General features: G+C 47.0%; 11 protein-coding genes across 11 annotated transcripts; 6 read left to right on the top strand and 5 right to left on the bottom strand.

The window, feature by feature from the left end:
* Positions 1-46: 46 nt before the first annotated feature.
* LY89DRAFT_584822 (Metallo-dependent phosphatase) lies at positions 47-1,239 on the bottom strand (the record flags this gene model as incomplete). Its single annotated transcript, XM_018209290.1, has 2 exons — positions 47-954; positions 1,002-1,239. 2 exons carry the CDS (start codon positions 1,237-1,239, stop codon positions 47-49), a joined length of 1,146 nt encoding a protein of 381 aa, XP_018072134.1.
* Positions 1,240-1,823: 584 nt separating this feature from the next.
* LY89DRAFT_697045 (uncharacterized protein) lies at positions 1,824-4,073 on the top strand (the record flags this gene model as incomplete). The annotated part of the gene is made up of 9 exons (XM_018216875.1): positions 1,824-1,829; positions 2,795-2,886; positions 2,934-2,988; positions 3,041-3,181; positions 3,211-3,282; positions 3,328-3,500; positions 3,547-3,768; positions 3,814-3,983; positions 4,030-4,073. The coding sequence occupies 9 exons, from the start codon at positions 1,824-1,826 to the stop codon at positions 4,071-4,073; spliced, it is 975 nt and encodes a 324-aa protein (XP_018072135.1).
* A 704-nt stretch (positions 4,074-4,777) lies between these two features.
* LY89DRAFT_733603 (glycoside hydrolase) lies at positions 4,778-5,854 on the top strand (the record flags this gene model as incomplete). The annotated part of the gene is made up of 2 exons (XM_018219822.1): positions 4,778-4,954; positions 5,006-5,854. 2 exons carry the CDS (start codon positions 4,778-4,780, stop codon positions 5,852-5,854), a joined length of 1,026 nt encoding a protein of 341 aa, XP_018072136.1.
* Positions 5,855-5,974: 120 nt separating this feature from the next.
* LY89DRAFT_584734 (GroES-like protein) lies at positions 5,975-7,271 on the bottom strand (the record flags this gene model as incomplete). Its single annotated transcript, XM_018209284.1, has 5 exons — positions 5,975-6,245; positions 6,299-6,504; positions 6,554-6,868; positions 6,923-7,100; positions 7,150-7,271. 5 exons carry the CDS (start codon positions 7,269-7,271, stop codon positions 5,975-5,977), a joined length of 1,092 nt encoding a protein of 363 aa, XP_018072137.1.
* Positions 7,272-9,678: 2,407 nt separating this feature from the next.
* On the top strand, positions 9,679-10,728 carry LY89DRAFT_733605 (uncharacterized protein; the record flags this gene model as incomplete). The annotated part of the gene is made up of 1 exon (XM_018219823.1): positions 9,679-10,728. One exon carries the CDS (start codon positions 9,679-9,681, stop codon positions 10,726-10,728), a length of 1,050 nt encoding a protein of 349 aa, XP_018072138.1.
* Positions 10,729-10,839: 111 nt separating this feature from the next.
* Positions 10,840-12,089, bottom strand: LY89DRAFT_707176 (putative dioxygenase; the record flags this gene model as incomplete). Its single annotated transcript, XM_018217583.1, has 2 exons — positions 10,949-12,089; positions 10,840-10,896 (listed from the first exon to the last, which is right to left on the bottom strand). Exons 1-2 carry the CDS (start codon positions 11,897-11,899, stop codon positions 10,840-10,842), a joined length of 1,008 nt encoding a protein of 335 aa, XP_018072139.1. The 5' UTR covers positions 11,900-12,089.
* Positions 12,090-12,225: 136 nt separating this feature from the next.
* On the top strand, positions 12,226-13,960 carry LY89DRAFT_747658 (putative isoflavone reductase like protein). The gene is made up of 4 exons (XM_018221129.1): positions 12,226-12,607; positions 12,650-12,654; positions 12,771-13,116; positions 13,164-13,960. Exons 1-4 carry the CDS (start codon positions 12,465-12,467, stop codon positions 13,546-13,548), a joined length of 879 nt encoding a protein of 292 aa, XP_018072140.1. The 5' UTR covers positions 12,226-12,464; the 3' UTR covers positions 13,549-13,960.
* Positions 13,531-15,065, bottom strand: LY89DRAFT_645433 (class 2 aldolase adducin domain-containing protein). The gene is made up of 4 exons (XM_018211877.1): positions 14,356-15,065; positions 14,210-14,305; positions 13,998-14,160; positions 13,531-13,950 (listed from the first exon to the last, which is right to left on the bottom strand). Exons 1-4 carry the CDS (start codon positions 14,621-14,623, stop codon positions 13,590-13,592), a joined length of 888 nt encoding a protein of 295 aa, XP_018072141.1. The 5' UTR covers positions 14,624-15,065; the 3' UTR covers positions 13,531-13,589.
* LY89DRAFT_61504 (uncharacterized protein) lies at positions 14,839-16,341 on the top strand. Its single transcript, XM_018210711.1, has 3 exons — positions 14,839-15,025; positions 15,101-15,621; positions 15,666-16,341. Exons 2-3 carry the CDS (start codon positions 15,129-15,131, stop codon positions 16,148-16,150), a joined length of 978 nt encoding a protein of 325 aa, XP_018072142.1. The 5' UTR covers positions 14,839-15,025; positions 15,101-15,128; the 3' UTR covers positions 16,151-16,341.
* Positions 16,131-17,796, bottom strand: LY89DRAFT_645439 (putative N-carbamoyl-L-amino acid hydrolase). Its single transcript, XM_018211878.1, has 3 exons — positions 17,605-17,796; positions 16,536-17,558; positions 16,131-16,484 (listed from the first exon to the last, which is right to left on the bottom strand). Exons 1-3 carry the CDS (start codon positions 17,697-17,699, stop codon positions 16,250-16,252), a joined length of 1,353 nt encoding a protein of 450 aa, XP_018072143.1. The 5' UTR covers positions 17,700-17,796; the 3' UTR covers positions 16,131-16,249.
* Positions 17,797-20,125, top strand: LY89DRAFT_616056 (uncharacterized protein). Its single transcript, XM_018210750.1, has 2 exons — positions 17,797-18,082; positions 18,134-20,125. The coding sequence occupies exons 1-2, from the start codon at positions 18,011-18,013 to the stop codon at positions 20,078-20,080; spliced, it is 2,019 nt and encodes a 672-aa protein (XP_018072144.1). The 5' UTR covers positions 17,797-18,010; the 3' UTR covers positions 20,081-20,125.
* Positions 20,126-20,131: the final 6 nt, after the last annotated feature.

Consider the following 20,131-nt stretch of genomic DNA (forward strand, 5'->3'; position numbering starts at 1 on the left):
GATGGATGTTGATTCTGACCGATCAGTTATTTTGATTAATGATGTCTCAGACGGAATAGTTCTCCCCGTCTTCTAAGGGATATACATCTGTCCCATAGGTAGAATTCAAACTTACACTCTGAACTATTTCTCCATTCTCCATCCTCACCCATGTGTCGACCGCCATGCTGCCATCCTCTGTGAACGACAGTCGCAGATTCCTACTCCCTCTATTCCAGTTCCCATATCCACCATAGCTAGTATGTTTGCAGAAACACACATGAGGTGAGCTGACTCCTTTCGTGTCATTGGCTCCCGTTGGCCAATTCGCGCACCAAGCATCACCATGGTCGTGCCCACTATACACGGAATGCAATCCGGGAGTGTCAACGAGTGCTTGCATGAATGGAACATCTTGCCACCCGGTTCCTTCGTATGCGAGGGGCACATCGTCATTCAAACCTGGAAAATGTGCAGACTCTTCTCCAGAATTTGGTAGGAGGTTGTTTTGAACGGTGATGAACGCTGTAGGTGGGATGTGCACAAACGCTAGCGATGGCAAGTCTTTCTTGTATCTAGTTTTTAAAACCGCCTGCTCTGAGGTGAACCATGTTGCGATCGAAGGCTCGACCCAGTTAGGAATTGATTCAGAGTCAGCAGTGGTTTGAAAGGGCGCTCCTCCTTGGGAATCAAAGAACCAGAGGACAGCAAGTGGCGTATCGGTGTTCTGGGGAAACAGTAAAAGATAGTAATTGGTGATAGCAGGAACGCCATCAGGCGAGTGCTGGGTATATGATAGAGCGTATCTAGCTTCTTCTTGGTAGAGAGCTTCGCGAGAAAGATTGTATTGCGAGTCATGATTTCCGTACGTACTCGCCCATGACACATTGTGCTCAACGAGAGGAGTAACCACGACGCCGAGATACTTGGTTGAATTCGTCAAGAACGTGTTCTCTCCGGTGATGAGATCTCCATCTAAGGATTGTTAATCATGTGATATGCTCATGAAACAGGGGTTGTACTGAGAACTACAAAGTCTGGCTTCTCCGAATTGAGGATATTGTTCATTACGCGCGTTGAATTGACATCTTGAGTGATTCCCCATCCATCTTCCTCTTCGCCATAATGCAAGTCCGAGAAGATGGCGATGTGGAACTCGTTGTTTGCATCAAGACGAAGCTTTGGTTGAGATTCGGTCGCGCGTATCGAGAAGAAAGGACTTGCCACCAGCCATCGTGATATTAATGCGGTGAGCAACATGATATTGAGGCCGAGGATGACTGGCATCCTGAGGAGAGAGATTGTCATGGTTAAGTAGTTTTCGCATCGCGCTTCAATGTGCAAATCCGATGAGCAAGCGCGTTGATGATGCTTAATGTTAGAGATATCGTTGATGCGTGCGGTCGGAACAACATGCCATTGGCTAGGTATTGCCGAAGTAACGTGACATTCTATGCAGGTACTAACGGAGATGTATATGGTTGTAGTCACCGCGAGAGTGGAGAACATGTTATGATTCAAAGGAGACTTGTAGAGTTCAATAGCGAGTCAGCATGTGGCGGTTTGGGAACAGGTCGGTGTAAATCGTTTGTGGTAAGCCCGCGACCTTGTTTCTTAGCCCCGACTTACTGATCTCCTACCGTGGCTATAGCGCAAATCGTCACTACTTGGTGAACGTACTTAGGGCTTCAATTGAGACTTAGAGTTCTCGCTGCGTGAAGTCTCTAGTAGGTCATCCAAGTTTGAGAGGAGCATCTGGTGACTTAGTCTTATCGGTATGCGCCAGACGGTGCCGAATGAGTACTGTGACGTACAAGTGATGCCTCTTAAACCCGATTGGTGACATGCATGTAAGTCAAAAGCTAATCCTGTCTTCTAATTTGCTCGTAGCAGCTGAAATCGTGGATGAGAGGCGAACCTGTCTCTCGCTTAAAAAGGGGGAAAATGTGGCCCCACTTCTGAATGCCCAAGTCGAGAAATCCGGAAGTGAGCGAATTGATTTACCATATCCTGGACCGGGGAAAGGAGGTTCTCACTACTGTTGTTAGGGCGGGTTGCTTGTCTGAAAATGTTCTGAATTTCAGGATAATTACTTCACCAGCAAGGGTGCCATGAGCTCCCCGCGTTTTGATTTGGTATCTTGCATCCAATCTATTTGTCTGCGTTAATATAACAGAGGCAAAACATGATAACGTTGGTTCGATTTCGATGAAACAACAATGGAATGCATATATGGCAATGGTCTTATTCATTTTCAGATAAGAAAGATCTTTTCGGCGCTAGAAATTTGGTGCCTCGTAGTTGAGATGAGAATGGTAAGGTGCGAATCTGTGGGATCTCGATTGTGTCATTCAAATGGCAACTGTAAAGTTCAAATAGGGCATCTACTCATAGTTCAAGAGTGCAGTCGCGAGTTACTCAAAGATATCAAAAATGCCCCACATGTTTTCACCTCATCGCGCTGCGTACATCGCCACGTTCGGCCTCCCATTCCGAGGCTCTATAAGCTATCTGCATGTGACCCACATCTGAAATCAAATGAGCGTATTCTTCCAAGGATTATATATTGTGTGACAGGTGCACGAAAAATTGAAGTGCCGGCACTTGAGAAGATTAATATAACGTTGGACGAATTGAGATTTCTCGGTGGCGCTTCGCGACAATGTTTCCGTGAACCGTGATAATTATCCATAGACTAGTCATTATACGAAGCCCATACGTTCGAATTCTATGATAAGAACAACACGCTGCTACCTCAGATTTGTATAGGCATAGATTTGTCGTTGCTCGTTGCGATCAATAAACCACGATGCAGTGGAATTCCCTCGTCTTAGCGGTCTTCGTAGCCGGTGCAAATGGGTTGCTTCGTTTTTCTTGCTCCGAACTAGTGACTGAGCGTCTGGATCCGTGAGTATAGAAACGGTGGCAGATGCATGTGCTGAGTTGATTCCTAGTCTGGTGAACCCCGGTGTCACTGAATCTCCGCATTTGCACCAAGTAATTGGAGGAGTAGGTATCTACCTTACTACATCTTGACCCAACAAATTCTGAAAATTCCCAGAATGCTTTCAATGTTACGATGGACCCTAGTAACAACATCTCGACAATCGCAACATGCACGACTTGCACATTCAGCGAGGACCTGTCGAATTATTGGACAGCTGTGATGTACTTTCGTGCTCGCAATGGAACATTCAAGAGAGTACCGCAGAAGGGGGCGTTGATTTCGAGACAGCAAACGGTGGTGGCATGACCGTGTACTACTCACCTCAGTCGAAAGGAAAGGTGACGGCATTCAAACAAGTATGTTGTCCAAAGTGTGATAGGACAAGCTAACCTCGAGAGTAGGGCTTCCGTATGCTGATCGGAAATTCCATGGCTCGAAATGCTTCTCAGGTCTCTCAATTTCGCCAGCTTACCTACACTTGTCTCCAAAATGCCAATACTCGAACTGGTGAAACAACAGCCTTCCCAACTAAGCCGTGCCCAGCAGGAATTATGGCGAATCTACGTTTCCCCACGTTAGTACCTGCCTGATATTACAACGCAGTACCTAACCTTTTCTAGATGTTGGGATGGGGTAAACCTCGACAGCGAAGACCATATGAGCCATGTCGCCTATCCCAGCAGTGGCACCTTTGAGAACAATGGTCCATGTCCAGCCACACATCCTGTTCAAATTCCCCAGCTGTTCTACGAGGTCGTCTGGGATACGACCAAATTCAACGACAAGTCTCTGTGGCCTGAAGACACGACTCAACAGGCTTTTGTTTGGAGTCAAGGCGATCCGTAGGAAACCCCTAAGCTTGACAAGTTGATGCTGATTGAAATTAGCACCGGATATGGCACCCATGGTGATTACGTCTTTGGTTGGAAAGGAGATGCTCTGCAAAGGGCGATGGATGCAAACTGTAACATCAACTGTCCAACATTGAAGACTCAGACGATTGCGCAAGAAAACAAATGTACCAAGAACCAATACATCACGGAAGAGATAGACTCTTGTAAGTAGAGTATCGATGAAAATTAGCATTGGCTAACGATTTGAAGGGCTCCCTCAGCTTCCAGGAGGCATGCAGATTACGACGTCTTAGCATGAGGGATATGATCTGGACAGAGGAGTTGAACAAATGGACGTCGAGATGAGCAAGAACATTACAGAACTGGTTGAAAGTAATCATGTGAACCCAGTAGTTCGATTCTTGCTATCCACTAGGTTAGAATGCTATGTTACAACTTGATTGCGCTCGTTCAGAAAACTCATCCTAGTCTTGACAGTAGAATTGAATAGAGAGAGGAAGGACAAGGCATCAGAGCAGGAAAGATACTAATGCCAACGTTTTATTTGAGACTGTCGGGACATGCATCACGTGCTTATCACGTGCGGTCCCGTGCGCGCTAATCTTCGGGTAGGTAGCGAGCTCTAAGAAAGATATCTACACTCGAGTACCCTGTGATACCAACAGAGACTTATAAAGTTAGTTGTCAGTCCGGACTCGTAAGACTCATACCAAGCTTGCATCTAAACTAAATGCGTTCGTCGTGTTGCAAAATTGAGAAACACGAAGTTTTTTTTACCTTCGGTCACGTGCTACTATCTCCGAAATTTCCAGCTCCGTCTCCACCTCCGTCTCTCAATCTTATGGACGCGACAGAACTCAATTCTTGTCTCGCAAATTCTAATCTTCACCGGTACACGATTAAACGAATCCTCGACTGCTTCACATTCGAATTACCCCAGCCAAAGACGTTTACTGGCTTCGCCGCCGCCTTTCTTCTCGAGTGTCAACAACAAAGGATGGCACCAATACCGCAACCTCGTACTCCACGAATAGTAATATACTACCAGACGCAGCACAATCCAGACGGCACTTCTTGCTCCATCCTTCCAATCATTACTCAACCTGATATCCGCGTCACACACGTCAATGTCGCCGCTATACATCTGAACGACCCACCAGGACACATCAATCTGGTAAGATGGCATTGACAAGAGATCTGCTCATGGAGGGCTGATTGAGTGCAGAATGACCATGTGCCTTCCGACCCTCGATATGCCACTCTTTGGGCCGAGCTGCGGATACTCCAAGCCTCTGGAATAAAAGTGTTAGGAATGTTGGGCGGCGCTGGCAAAGGTTCTTTTACACGACTCGATCTCGACGAAGCTACCTTCGAAGCATACTATGTACCTCTGCGGAACCTCATAAGGGAACGAGGTCTGGATGGCTTAGATCTCGATGTGGAAGAGCCGATGACCCTGGCCGGTATAATACGACTGATAGACAGATTGAAGAGTGACTTCGGAGAAGGATTTATAATTACATTGGCGCCAGTTGCTGCTGCGTTGATGTCCGACAGACCGGAGCACAATCTGAGCGGATTCAGCTACGAAGCTCTGGAGGTCATGCGTGGAAAGCAGATTGCTTGGTATAACACACAATTCTACTGCGGATGGGGAGATTTGAGCAAGACCGATGGATACGACTTCATGGTCGCCAGAGGATATCCAGCAGACAAGATCGTCATTGGAATGGTTACAAATCCTGGAAATGGTAGCGGCTGGGTTCCGTTTGAGATCTTGCAAGAAGTCTTGATCACTTTGAAGGCTCGATATTCTGGATTCGGCGGGGTGATGGGTTGGGAGTACTTCAACTCCCTGCCTGGCGATCGAGCAAGACCGTGGGAATGGGCAACTTTTATGACCAAGAATGTCCGGAATGGATTCCCGATCGTGGCACCAGTCACTCCAAGCATTGGCCCAGCACCAGAGAAGCAGAGCCCTCTTCTGATTGTGGATGATGACCCAAAGTCAGATCGCGACGCGCCTTTACCTACGGACTTTGATTATTTCACGGATGGCAGTTTGGACGAATAAGGACCTGTGAAGGGAAATATTTCCTTCCTATGCTGTGATTATGAAATTACCCCCGAGTACCTGGAGCGTGCTGATTGAGAAAGTATCCGGTTCGTGACTGATAGCCTAACAATCAGTGGATTACTCTGCAGCGAGCCTCACTAGCACCTTTTTTTCTCCTCCTTTCCGCGCGTTGAAAGCATCGAGGCCCTTCAGAACTTCTGCAACTCCGACATCGCCAACAATCTCATATCCCATAGGTTTCAGAAGTCGTTCACAGAGATACTTTTCTAGCTTGGGAATGAATCCCTCGATGTCTCGGTCAACTTGGCTTTTATCACTGCCGGATCGACCGATCATCCCCAAGTCAACCGCGCACACTTCTATACCATTCTTCGGCTCTATCGTGCTCCTGACGTACTCTTTTAGCCTTCTGTTGTGCTTTCAGTCGAGTGAGAGACTGACCAACCGTTCGTGGTGGCAAAGTACTTGACCTCCGCATGAGTATCTCCGCCTTGAGCAAGTGCTTCCATACCGGTCTCGGTTGCCATTGCACTTGCATCAAAGCATCGAAGGTAATTGCCTTTGGTAAAGCTCTCGACCTCTGCGAGCTGATCTTTCAGCGGCAGCTTGTAGCTGAATGTCGCATCAGCTCCAAGATTTTTCACGAACTTCATCTGGAATTAGTGCACAGTTGTCTCGCTCATTTGGGGCTGTTACCTCATCACTAGAAGGCGAACATGAAGCAAGGACCTTGTATCCGCAAAGTTTTGCAGCCTGGGAAGCCGTCAGCACCATTTCATAAAATGAGCACGAGTTTCCGCTATCCTGAACTGCATATTGTCCTACGCTCCCTGCACCACCTAGGACGATAATCCACTCATTGGGATCTGCAGCACTACCTTGCTCAAGATCAATCTTAGTTCCAACGACCAAAGCCAGACATGCCGTCAAAAGTCCCACTCCTACTGTGGCTGCTGCTTCTACTGTGATGCTGGCTGCTTTTTGGAAGGTAAGAAGCTCATCCATGAGGAACTGTTCATTCATAGTCAATCATATTTGTAGCATAACTTTCCGCGGTGCTCTTACATATTCTTGAAATGTCGAGTGGCCAGGTACCCCAAGTCTGGTGCAGCCGAAGACATGATCACCTTCTTTGAACTTTTTCACATCGTCTCCAACTTCTACTACAACTCCCGAGGCATCACATCCAAGCACAATCGGCCAGGCAGTTACAAGTAACCCTGTACCCTGCATGTAGCCTTCTCTGCGTACCGGAGTCAATATCTTTCTTCACGATTAGAAGGGTCCCTCACACTGGATTGATAGCGGTCACGAGAGACTTGACCAGAACTTGCGTTGAGCTTGGCTTTGGCTTATCGAGAGTGTCCACAAGTGTGAACGGTCCGCCTACTTTCTCGACAACAATACCCTTCATATTGGGTCCAATTATTTGAGACTGGCAATGAGATGAAAAGCTTTCGCGATGACAAGAGTTTGGGTGCTGTGCCGAATGCTACCCCAAGATATGATGGAGGAAATATATCTTTCGTTCTACTAGACTTGGTAAGCTCGGTTCAAATCGACTCCGCATAGGAATATGCTTTTTCTAGTTCTCTGTTAGGTTATTAGCCAACTGGACTGATGTCGCAGCCAATCTCGTTGACCAAGCTCTTCTGTGGCTAACATTTATGCATAACACAACCTCTTCGAAGATCAACTACCAATCCCCCTTCCGCTATTTTTGTCTGTTACACAGCATGCAAGCCACGAGGACGATTCCTGCACTATTGGGTAAACTCCAGATGGAAGTGAGGCATCGAGATTCACTGATTGGTTGCGCGATTAACCCCGCGATGCTGCAAGCGAGGGCTGAAAGGATGTGTAAGGAGTTCAGGATCGGAGCATGTGAAATTTGAGGGAAAAGTGACCAGAGCTATTCGAGGTTTGATATCAAGCGCACTAGGTCACATTCGAAAAGCTGCACTTTGCAACGCGGCTTTCATTTTCCTAATGCCTCGCCAGCAGGTAGTCAAGCTCCATCACCTGGGATATCAGACGTCGTGCCGAATCATTCGTCTCGATTTAAGTCACAGCGCTTTCGTCCGAGCTTTGGAAACTTACCCTTATCTTGTCATAACTATGCTATTCCTCAGTCTTTTTAAGGTTCCGCTGGAGTTGACGGCTTCTGCAGTCACCTGATGAATGCCACCTTCTCGTTTTCCTGGAGCAAACATCGTTAACATCAAATTCAATAACCCTATTCTTAAAGGGTTTTAGTTTCCGAAGAGATTCTCCTTATGTTGGATTGCTGAAAGCACATGTTGTTTGTGTTGCTTTTTGGCTAATCGATAGCAAAGGATATTATCTTTTTCGATTTGTGCTTGCAATCTCGAACATAATTTAGATCGACTATAAGTAGTTGTATGTACATTCCATTCACGAGCAAATGTATGTACATTTCTTGGACTGGGTTTATTTTGCTACATGAACCAAACGCCTCTAGAGAATAGAAGATTCGGACGAAAAGGACTTTAGCGCCAGCGGTTCGCTAGAGTAGAGTCACACTAGAGGCTCTGGTGAGAGTGGTGGCAAGCTTCCTTGGTCCTCGATATCAAGGAGTTTTGAGACGCGGCAGAACTTACCATTTTCTCAACCAAGATGTGTATGGTCAAGAGCTTCTGAGGACTGAACACGACTTTTGCCTCCGTATGAACCTTTAAGATGAAATGCGATTCATGGAACAAGCTACCAACACGACCATTGATATGCTGCCTTGTCCAATTGGAAAAGGTGACAAATGGTACGACGAAGTCTTCGAACTATGGGACCATCCAGACACTTTTTCATGGTCGTAGAAGGCTTTGGAACACTGGAATTATTCCCTCCCCCATTTGAAGCGATATTTACATGTGGGCCGATATTCGCGGTTTGGTACGGGCAGCTGATCTTGGAGCAACACTACCATCGTCAAGGCGCTTTGCCCACGAAGAAGGAAATGAACTTATGCTGGCGGGGTTTGGATGGATGTCAGTTGTGAGACCTAGGTATCGACATCGGCTTTCAATCAAGGAGATCTACCTGTAAAGGCACACACGAGGCTTCGGGGATTAGATTAGCAATTGAAAGGTAGTGGGGAGACAAACTTAGGAAGTGATAGTGGTTGGGAGGAATTTTTCTTGGTATGCCCGAAACTAGAATAGTAGAGAGGACACGACGAAGAGATCGCTATTGCAGTACAATCTTCTTTTTCTTCTTTTTCCTTACATTTCTTTTTTTCTGCACCAACAGCACGTGACCTTTAGTTTTGAGCAATCGGGATGCGAAACCCTCTTCTTTAATCACGCAAAACTAAGGTGTAAAATACTATGGTCACTTTCATACATCATTTATGAGGCTAGCGATGACGAGCAATTCCATATAATTTGTCTGTGATGATAACCTGAAAGTGGAGCAATTCAGATCGGTCACGTAAACCAAACAACGGCTGCTCAACTTGATTTTGTAGTCGAGCTGAGCAAACGAAATATCAAGTTAAACAGACATAGTAGAGAGATGATTTTTAACGGCCTTATAAAATGATATGTGAGTGCTGTGGCATTCTGAGCCTCGAAGTTCGTTTATGGTCGAGGGGGAGCCGAACGGCACGGCCCGCTGATTCCCCAACCGGTCCAAATATGGATATTGCTAACATATATAAAACTTGCTGGCTGCCATGTATACGTCTCATCATGTATCACCTGAAAAGTATCTTCGGGCTTTGGCTTTCCTTTGAAATACAATTTTAAAGGATTTTTCGCAGCATCTCGGAGAAAACTTTAGCAACAATCGGAATACTCGCAATCATGGGGAGGGCTAATACTACCGATTTGGCATCGACACAAAAGAAAGAAGCTCGTCGTGCACTTCGTTGTACGCTTCGACATAAGCTGGAGCAAGATCAAATCACATTGTCCCTGCACACTCTACAATACTGTCTCGGTCTCTCTCCTTACTGCCCAGAAGAATTCAACATCCGACTGTCTCGCTATGCAATATCCTCAGATTTCTCCGATGCCGTGCTGGTTGCTCTGGACATAGAAGGAACGAAAGCCCGAGAAATCGGTTTCTCGATACTCGACACTCGTAGCTTTTCGGCCTCAGTGCTAACCGATCCGAATCCCTCAATCCAGACGTACAACTACATCATCCGTCAAAACGAAGTCAAAACGATCCAAAGACAGTTCAAATATGGCATCTCTCAGCGTATCGATATTCGCTGGGTGCCATGGGGCTTGAACAAAGTTCTTAAAACAGGCTCACCAGATCCAGCCATCACCGAAGCTAGGAACGTCATACTTATTGGTCATAACATTGGTTCCGATTTCGGCATGCTACTCAGAGCTGGAATTAGATTTGAGCAAGTGTTGAAAATCCCTGTTGTGGATACGAGAGTAGCATGTCTACAGATATTCCAGAAAGAGAGCATGCAGCCAAGTCCAGGTCTCGAAGAACTGGTTGAAAGGCTCAACGTTGACAAATTGCGCAATTGGAAGCACGTCGCTGGAAACGATGCCAACGTCACGTTGAAAGTTTTGCTGAAAATGGTGATACACAGTTGTGATATGTGGAGTATGACGGGAAAGGAGAGGGAAAGGAGAGAGCTTCTGAATAGTGTGGTTGAGGCAAACCGTGCGAATGGCTGGGACGCCACGAATTCGATCGTGGACGTTCATGTCAGCATGTTCACTGACGCAGAATTTGAAGCTCAAAAAAGGGAAGTACAGGCGGATGATATGAGACAAGCCATTTTGGAAGCAATGAAAAGTAAGGAGCAGAGCAAAGATAAAACGGAAGTTAAGTACGACTGCAGCGAAATGACAGAGGTTTGTTGTGCTGGAATATTCGACGACTAAAGGCCACTGGTATGGTGGGAGTTAGAAAACTCTAGCAATTGGAAGTATGTAATTTAGACTGAGAATGATGCCGAGGATCGTTCAAGATATAATTTTGAAATTGGGAAATATTCAACGCTTAGTGACATCAAAGTCTACATATGTCATGCCACAAATCCATTCAATGACCTAAAGAGAAGTCAGCTTGAGCTCGGCTCATTAAACGCGATCTTGAACATACCGGTTCATAAACAAGAAGTCTAGATTTCTGCCCTTTCATTGCTCCCAGCATAGCTACCCAATTCAACACCTCATGACCACCATGACCTGCTTCATCTTCAACCTCTCTGTACGTCAGACCTTTCATGTACGAACTATCACCAGCACAGAATTTGTCCATGAACATTCGATCCCACTTCTCGTTCACAAGTGGGTGATGGTTGTTAAGAGGATACTCGTTCTTCTTCGCCATCTCGACCTCGTAGTCATCGAACTCGATGAACAGTCTTGGATCGGTCTTGAGGTATTCCTTTCCTTCTGTCTGGTACCGCTTCATTCGTTGCATGAACTTGTCATCTGGAGATGCTTGGAATTCGTTCCAATAAGGAGGCCAATGTGAAAGACCTCCAGTGCACAAGTATGCGACTTTGGTAGAATCTGGTAAAGTCTCAACCGCGTTGGCAATCGCTTCGCCAAGAGCATATGCCCTCTTGTATGGGATAAGAGGTGGTGTAAAGACATTGATGTAGACAGGAATAATGGGACATTTTATTCCAGGCTTCATCAAAACCCACGGCATGAGTAGATTGTTTCCATACTCTGTCGACCCCGCTCTTGAGACATCAAAGCCATTCTCGACCAAAGACGATAGAACATGCTCAGCAATTTTGGGCGCTCCAGGAAAAATCGTCTTCTCTTTGATGCGCAGCGTCTCCATCCACTGGTCCGCAGGTCCAACGTGCGAGTCTGCCACTCCAATGGCTATCGAGGGCATATTTTTTCCGATAAAGAAATTTTCGTAATGATCGTCGAGGAAGGCGAAGATGACGTCCGGCTCACCCGCTGCCAAGCTCTTCCCGAGCTCTAAAGATGCATCTTCCAGCTTTGTTCGGATGTTTTCAGGACATGTTTCTGGAAATGCGAGTGCTCCAGGGGCATGGGACATGCCAACAGCCGCGACAACTTTTCCCATGATGGCTGGGGGGGATAAGCCCTTTGGAAAGTGATTGCTGTCGAACGAGACAATCTGCGAATGAGGAGATAAGTGGAGGAACAAATCTGAAGCAAGAGTACTTTTCTGTCTACTTATCCGAAGCTCATCAAATCGGACAATCAACTTTGTGGTCTGATTTCGAGAATCGACGGATTACTTTGATATTCTGATCATGGAGTATACGCGCACCGCGTTTGGATCCGTATCCGAGGCGGGGCTGAAGAGTGGGCAATATTTCTCTCAGCGGAGAAGAGCGACGGGGCGGCTCACCCCACCTTCGCTGCCTTTATCACAGCTCCCGCTATGAGAAACGATGCTTGAACTAGTGCAACTTCGCCGCGTGTTCAAACTCAGAATTGGGCTGGGATTTTGCAAGTAGGGGTTCTGCGAAGCGGAGAGTCGCATGCAGATACGAAAAACGGTATGCGAATTAGGCGCAATCGAGAACAGCATCAACTGTTCAGCACGAGAACATTAAGTACCATGTGAGGTCTACTAAATCTTCTTCGTTGTTGGAGTCACATTTGGGTAATCAGAACACAGCATGTCAGGCAACTCAAAAGACAATATTTTGTTGTTTGGTGCTACTGGGTATATTGGAGAGTATATACTCAAGCGATTGCTCCAAGAAAAAGCAAAGTTTGGCCGCATTGCTATCTTTACATCTGCAAACACAGCTTCGAGGAAGTCTGACTTGTTGCAAAGCTAAAGCAGTCGAGGTGATTATAGGGGATGTAAGAAATGCAGAGGATATTGTTAGTGCATTCGAAGGTTAATTCTGATATTCTGTATTTGCCGTGGCTCGAGACTGACCCAAGCTTAGGCATCGACATAGTGACTAGCGCTGTAGGGCGAAATGTCATCGAGCAGCAAATAAAGTGGATAGAGATTGCTGAGAAGTCATCTTCAGTCAAAAGATTCTTCCCATCTGAGTTCGGCACCGACATTGAATACGGACCATCATCGGCACAAGAGATTCCGCACCAATTGAAATTGAAAGTCAGGGGGGCTTTGAAGGAGACTTCCAGACTTGAGTTCACGTACATTGTTACTGGACCATACGCAGATGCCGTTGAGCCTGCATTCTTCGGCCCTTGTGCTGCCTTCCCAGAACTCGGTTCATTCAATGTCAAGAATAAAAGTGCCGTCTTGGTCAGGGACGGAACGGGGAAGATCAGCTTCACATCACCTCAAGAGTATGCCTATGGATCTACATATCAGTTCCTCAGCTGATATGTGCCAGTGTCGGAAAACTTGTTGTCAAAGCATTATTTCATCCTCTTGAAGCGAAAAATAAAGCCTTGAAAGTCAATTCATTCAGGACAACGCCCAACGAGATTTTAGCCGAATTCGAGAAGCAGTGCGGAGAAGGCAAATGGGCTGTGAAGTATACTAGCAACGACGAGTTACGAAAGTTGGAGAAGGATGCATGGTCAAACAAGCACCCAATGGCACCAATTTTCACCCTTCGAAGGGTATGGGGCGAGGGAGGAACCTTGTATGAAAAGCGAGACAATGGGCTAATTGATGCTGAAGACATGCAGACATTGTCCGAAGCTGTGTCAGCTGCCATAGCTACTCAGCTATCAGGAGATATAGATTCACAAAAGGATAGAAAATTCATGTAATTTGAACGTCCAAATACTCATCTTATTCCGAGTCTTGGCGATCAGATAGGCTCGATACCTCGTCCGAGAAACGTTCTTTCGCCAAATTCGCCCTCTACTGTCTGAAACAATGGCAAGCCCATGAAGTATCCACTTGCAGAATGTCCTAGAGCCTCCCAGGTATTCTGTGCCTCCTTCTCGCCAATCTCTACGAGGGGCTTGCCACTTCCTGCAGCCGAAGCATCAGCTGCAAGTTGCACCTCGCAACACTTTTCAAGCAGCACGAAATGCGCCACGACTTCCTCGATGGTTTTACCAGCTGTTAGAAGACCGTGGTTTCCGAGCAGAACAGCTTTACGATGACCAAGAGCTTTTGCGATATGCTTCCCTTCTTCCGATGCGAGGACTACTCCCGCAAATGTGCTAATAGATATCAGCGGCAGAGTCACTTCAAACTTGAGAAGGCTTACCCATATAGCGCGTGGTCTTTATAGAACACACACGCATCTTGGGTGAGCATTTGAAGCTCACGGCCAGTAGCACAAAAAGCTCGCCCATAAACACTATGTGAGTGAGCTGCACATGCTACATCTGGTCTTGCGGAATGAATCTCTGAATGTATTGCAAATGCAGCTTAAAAACGGCTCAGTTCTAATCAATTTCAGGGGGAAATGGCCTGTACCATAATTGAGCATGCGATTCTTGCCACCGTCGATTACTTTGCCAGCATGATTAACGAGGATCAAATCATCGGCTGTAACAAGTGAGAAGTGTAGTCCTGCTGACTGTTAATATCATGTTGGAATCCTTCTCAGCTTTATCTCTTACCGAATGGATTGACCCAGAAGCAATTCGGATCCACTGAATCTCTCAAAGTAATGTGTCCAGCAACTCCCTCTGCAAAGCCAAACTTTGCGAATACTCGGAATGCTAGCGCAAGGCGATGCTTTAAGTACTTTCGCTCCTCGTACTTGTCATCGAACGAAGGAGGACCCTTTGGGACATCTGTAGGAAAGGCTAGGTCCGGAGCGCCAGAAGCATATTCTTCTTCCTTTTTGGATACCACTGGGATTGTTTCGGTCGCTGAAGGAGCCATTACGGACGGTGGAACGACAAGGAATTTTGTAAATAAGAATTCAATAGTAAACACACTGACTTGCACGCAGATTCGAGTGCTCCAACGAAGACTCTCTCCTACTTTCTCAACGCATGACACCACTTGGCCACCACGTTCCCGCCCTCTGCTGTATCCCACTCTTGTTGTGACCCGATCATGGACAAGCCAGAAACAGAGAGAGGGTCAAGATAAGGCGTGTGCCCAATTAATTCTCGTCGATTTGTACGAGCGGACTTCCACGACTCCATCGGAAGACTGCTTCGATTCGTTCAGCCCATTCTGCAAGCCGACAGAATCGTCGTCGAGGCCGAGACCCTGCATGCAGGGCATACTCAATCCCGTAGCTGTAGGGAGGTGCGTTTCGAGATGTATGAGATAGTTGTAGGTGAATACATCATTGTCCTTGAGATCTGTTGTAGTTGTTGTCTTGTGCTGAGTGACAAACTTTGCTGTCAGTCGCGTAAATTTCCAAGACGCGCTTGAAATGGCATCAACTATCCCAACTCCAGATCGCATTGTCTGCCTCGACGAATGCCACTGCGAAATCCCTTCCTTCGATGTCCCGCATACGTATAAAGGCTATAACAATACAGCTCCCGAGCTTATCGCAGAGAGAATTCAAGATGCAACCATCATTATTACCACACGAGTACCTCTTTCTCGAGCGGCCTTAGAACAATGCACACCAGATCTCCGCCTTGTTGCCGTAATGGCCGCCGGATATGATATAATCGATTTGGATACCTGCAGAGAGCGAGGAATAAAAGTCTGCAACATACCTTCCGCGTCTGCAGAGTCGGTGGCTGAGCATGCCTTCTCGCTGTACCTGGCAGTGAAACGAAGAATCGTCGAGCTGGACGCCCTAACTAGGGCAGGAGAGGAGTGGCCTGCGAAGAAGACTGCAATACATCGATATGGGGGTCTGCCAAAAACATGGCGATCGGAAACGCTGGGCATTGTTGGCTATGGGACATTAGGTGAGGCTCTTGTGTGTGATCAATATGGATGTTGACTCTTCTAGGCAAACGAATTGAAGTCATTGCGAAGGCTCTCGGTATGTCAACACTTATAGCAGATCGAAAAGGTGTCCCTATATCATCTGTGCGCCCTGGACGAGTGCAGTTCTCCAAAACGTTGAAAGAATGCACTGCCATTGTTCTCTGTTGTCCTCTCGATGCGTCAACGCAGGGTATGATAGGAGAGCGAGAGTTGCGCAACATGGACAACGAAGCCATTCTTATAAATGTATCGCGTGGCGGCGTTGTTGACGAGAAGGCTTTAGTCGAGGCTTTACAAGGAGCATGGATTGCTGGTGCAGCCACAGATGTCTTTGCGACTGAGCCTGCAAGTGTCTCGACAAGCCCCTTGTTGGCGCGCGATGTTCCTAACTTGACACTTTCACCCCATGTTGCCTGGTATGCTGATACAAGCATCGAGAACCTGAAGACCACTATCAAAAGCAACCTCGAAGCTTTTGTCGCAGGCTCGCCAGTCAATTTGGTCTAATGGAACAAGTTTCTATGGACATTCTGGCATTCAAATCAAGCTATCTACACCATTCTCAGAATATCCCAAGCTCCGCTTTATACCACCTTGAAGACAGATTCAAGCTTGCACCTCTACTTGGCTTACGACGGCCGTTTTTTCTGCGGCAACATCAGCCACTTTAGCTGTGTACTCCTGTCGGACATAGTTGTCATAGCGGAGGTAGGCTCCTAGCAGCACTTGAGCGCCCGCAGCACAGTCCTCAGGTCTGGTGTATTCAGCAGGATTGTGACTAACACCATCTCTGCATCGAACAAAGATCATGGCTGTGGGTACATGCTTTGATGTATAGACTCTAGTATGGCCAAGTCAGTCTTTCTCTGGAAGGTTGGAGGCGAGCACTTACGAATCATGTCCGGCTCCGCTGGTTAGTTCCATATTGCATCCAAGCTCCAGTGCAGACGATCGTACACATTGCTTCATAACTTCGTTGAAATTGACCGCAGGTGACGTCCAGATTGTTTCGAAAGTCAACTTTAGACCATGTTCTTCGCATACCTTCTCAAAGTTTTCTCTACATTGTCTTTCCATTTCCGCAACGTCTTCATCAAATGGCGACCGCATATCAAGATTTATCTGAACTTCTCCTGCAATTGTGTTGATACTCTGAGGGCTGGAATTGATAACAGCAATGGTAGCACGAGCACCGCGGTCAGCCAGATCTCTGGTTGTGGCAATGCGATTTGCTTCAACAATCATCTTGGCGGCTCCCAGAAGCGCGTCGCTTCTCCTATCCATTGGCGTGGATCCAGTATGAGCTTCTCTTCCAGTGATCTTCAGATTGTACCACTTCATCGATTGGACACCTCGAACAACTCCTGCTGGCTTCTCCTCCTTGTCGAGGATCGGGCCTTGCTCGATGTGGACTTCGAAATGTGCGAGAATGGGGTTTGTCCTGAAGCTTGCGGCTTCTGAGCCAACATAGCCGATTCTCTTGAGCTCGTCTCCAAGACTTATGCCAGCGAGATCAACGCGGGTGTGGCCGTATTCTGTTGTGAATTGCTCTGCCCAGACACCGGATCCCAGCATACATGGTGGGAATCGAGCTCCCTCTTCGTTTGTCCAGTTTACTACTGCAACTGGAGCATAAGATGTAATATTGTTTTCATGTAAGACCTTCAGTACCTCCACTCCACACACAACCCCCAAGATGCCATCGTATCTTCCTCCAGTGGGCTGAGTGTCGAGATGTGAGCCAATAGCTATGGGAGGCAACGAGTTATTTTGTCCAGGTCGAATCGCAAAGATGTTTCCGATAGCATCAATTTTGTGGGAGCATCCATATTCCTTTGTTTTCGCAATGAACCAGTCTCGAACTCTTTTGTCATCATCATTCGCTGTCAGACGATTCATACCTCCATCTGGTGTACTTCGTATGTTAGCTGGTATTTGAGTCGTTTGTTCGCTTGACTTACTTCCCCCATTCGCAAGACTCGTGAATGGTTGCATTTATTCTGGATTCATTGATCTTCAGAGTTAAGTACTCTGAGCTCAGACTTGGGACGACCATTGTTGCGAGTTTTCAAACCAAAATCGATGGTGTACGATGCAATCTCTCCAGTGTGGCTTGCTATTGAAACCCGTAACCTGTCGAGAGGCTCTCCGCATGTGATATGAGCCGCGGCCAGGATTCTTATCGAGGACGGACATTAGCGACACGACCATCCCACCTTTGCTGGATCCCATCCCCACCAATGATACCAATTAATTCCAAATCATTGCAAGCTATGTGTCAACGGTTATGACGGCGCTGTTTCCCAATTACTATCCTGCACTCCGGCCGCTGAAGTTCTCAATAGCCGGAAGTTTCAATGACTGGAGATGTCCGCTAACGAGGCGGAGTGTCTAAGAACTGTACTTTCCTGCGCACGATGCCGCAGAAGGAAGATCAAGGTGAGTCTCAATTTAAGCAAGGTTCAAGACATTCCATTCTGACATGCGTAGTGTGATCGTTTGGTGCCTGTTTGCTCCCGATGCAAGACTGCTAGATCAGCTTGTACGGCGTTCAATCCACGAGGCGACACAGAGATTCCAAGAAGCATCGTCCACTTCCTCGAGCATGAGATCGCGACTCTAGAGAAGGAATTCAATGGAGGGGACTTGGTAGGAGAATTCGAGTCTCCTCGTGAACCAGGACAATTATCCCAGACGCAACAGAACTTTGACATTGGGCGGAGTCCAGCGTTACAGGATGCGGCGGAAGTAGACGTTGCTCCTCTTGCTGGAGTCATCAAAGATCCTATGAGGAGAGCCATTGTGGGCAGTGTTGAGCTTCAGAGCATGATTGGAGCCACGATGCCAGCCGGGACATGTCTCACGGACATGATCTCCAATGTGAGGATGGGGTTGACGCCGTCATACACGCCATCTTCACCAACAGCAACACCGATTCAGTGTTCTGTCACCGCCAAACAAGACGATGAGTATTCTGTTGATGCGTCAATACTTGTCCAACTTCCAGGTCACGTCGTCAACAGCCTCGTTAAGAAGTACATTCAACGTGTCCTTCCCATGTACCCTTTCTTGCACGAGCCTACCGTCTGGGGCCATGTTCAACGAGCAATCAATAAACTTCCTGTTCAAGAAGTAGGACAATCAACCCTTTCGGTTAGGCCTGACTATGACTTTTTGATAACCTACTTGATACTTGCTATCTCTGCGACTCTGGGCAGTGCAAACAGTGGCCATGAAGCTCGATGTATGGCGTTCTCTGGATCATTGTTTACCGAAGGCATCAGTCATCTCTCAAGCAAAGCACCATTCCCAAATGATCTTGCAGAGATCCAGTCTACCTTACTGATCCTTCAGTATGCACTCATCAATCCCAAGTATGCAAACGTCTGGGTCCTCAGCGGGGTGGTGATGAGATCTTGTCTCGATCTTGGTCTTCACCGTGAAGTCTTGAGAGAAGTTGGACTCGATTCCTTGACTATCGATATAAGGAGACAGGTTTTCTGGGTAGCTTATTGCATGGATAGGTCCATTTGCTCAGCCTTGCAACGACCACTGTCAATTCCAGATCCAACAATCAACACTTTGTTCCCCGCACTACCTCTCAGCCAGAACGGCGAACATCGACCCGATCCAGGCAAAGCATTAGCACTCAGACAGATTCAATTTTCCAAATTGCAATCCACCATCATCGAGGTCCACTTTCAAGGAAAGCAATTGGATCAAGGTCAGACATGGGACGACTGGTTGGCTACAACTGACCAGAGCCTTCGGGATTGGTACGAGGTTCTTCCTCCAGATGAAGATCCAGTATGGTCCGAACTTGCTTTCTCGCAGGGCCTTACGAATCTTTACCGTCCTTCTCCTCGGATGCCTTTCCCATCACGAAAAAGCTTGATGGTTGCATTCGAGGCAGCTTGTGGCTCGGCTCATATTTATCAACAGCACATCACTTCAGGCTTCTTCCGACGACCTTGGCTGGCAGCACACAATACTTTCTCATCCGCTATGGTAACATTGTTCTGTCTGCGATACGGGTATGAACCAATATGTGAGCGATGGAATGCAGGAGAGATATTTCAGATGACAAAACTGTTCACCTCGAATCTTTTGACTTTGTCTTCTCAAGGTTGGGGAGAGATCTCTAAATATGCTGGAACATACGAGCGACTGCTTGGTCCGTTGCTAGACTCTGTCTTCACGAAGAATTCCTCGCCTTCAAAGTCCTTTGGTCCTGCACAAGATGCTGAGTTGGCGAGATTGATATATCCAGGTCCTGCACATCTTGAGAAATTGCGATTTGGTAATGCTCGCCTGGCTTTAGAGGACGACTTTCAGGGTTTTGATGCTGCTATGTTCAATTGGGAGGATCTTCCGAATACTCTACTTGGGTGGGACAGTGATATTCGGTATGATTATGTGATGGATCATGGGCCGTAGTTTGAATCCTCTACGGAGAGTGTGTAAATAGAATGCAGCACGGACTTTTTG

This window comes from Mollisia scopiformis (genome assembly GCF_001500285.1).
Source record: "Mollisia scopiformis unplaced genomic scaffold LY89scaffold_11, whole genome shotgun sequence".
NCBI classification, from domain to species: Eukaryota; Fungi; Ascomycota; class Leotiomycetes; order Helotiales; family Mollisiaceae; genus Mollisia; species Mollisia scopiformis.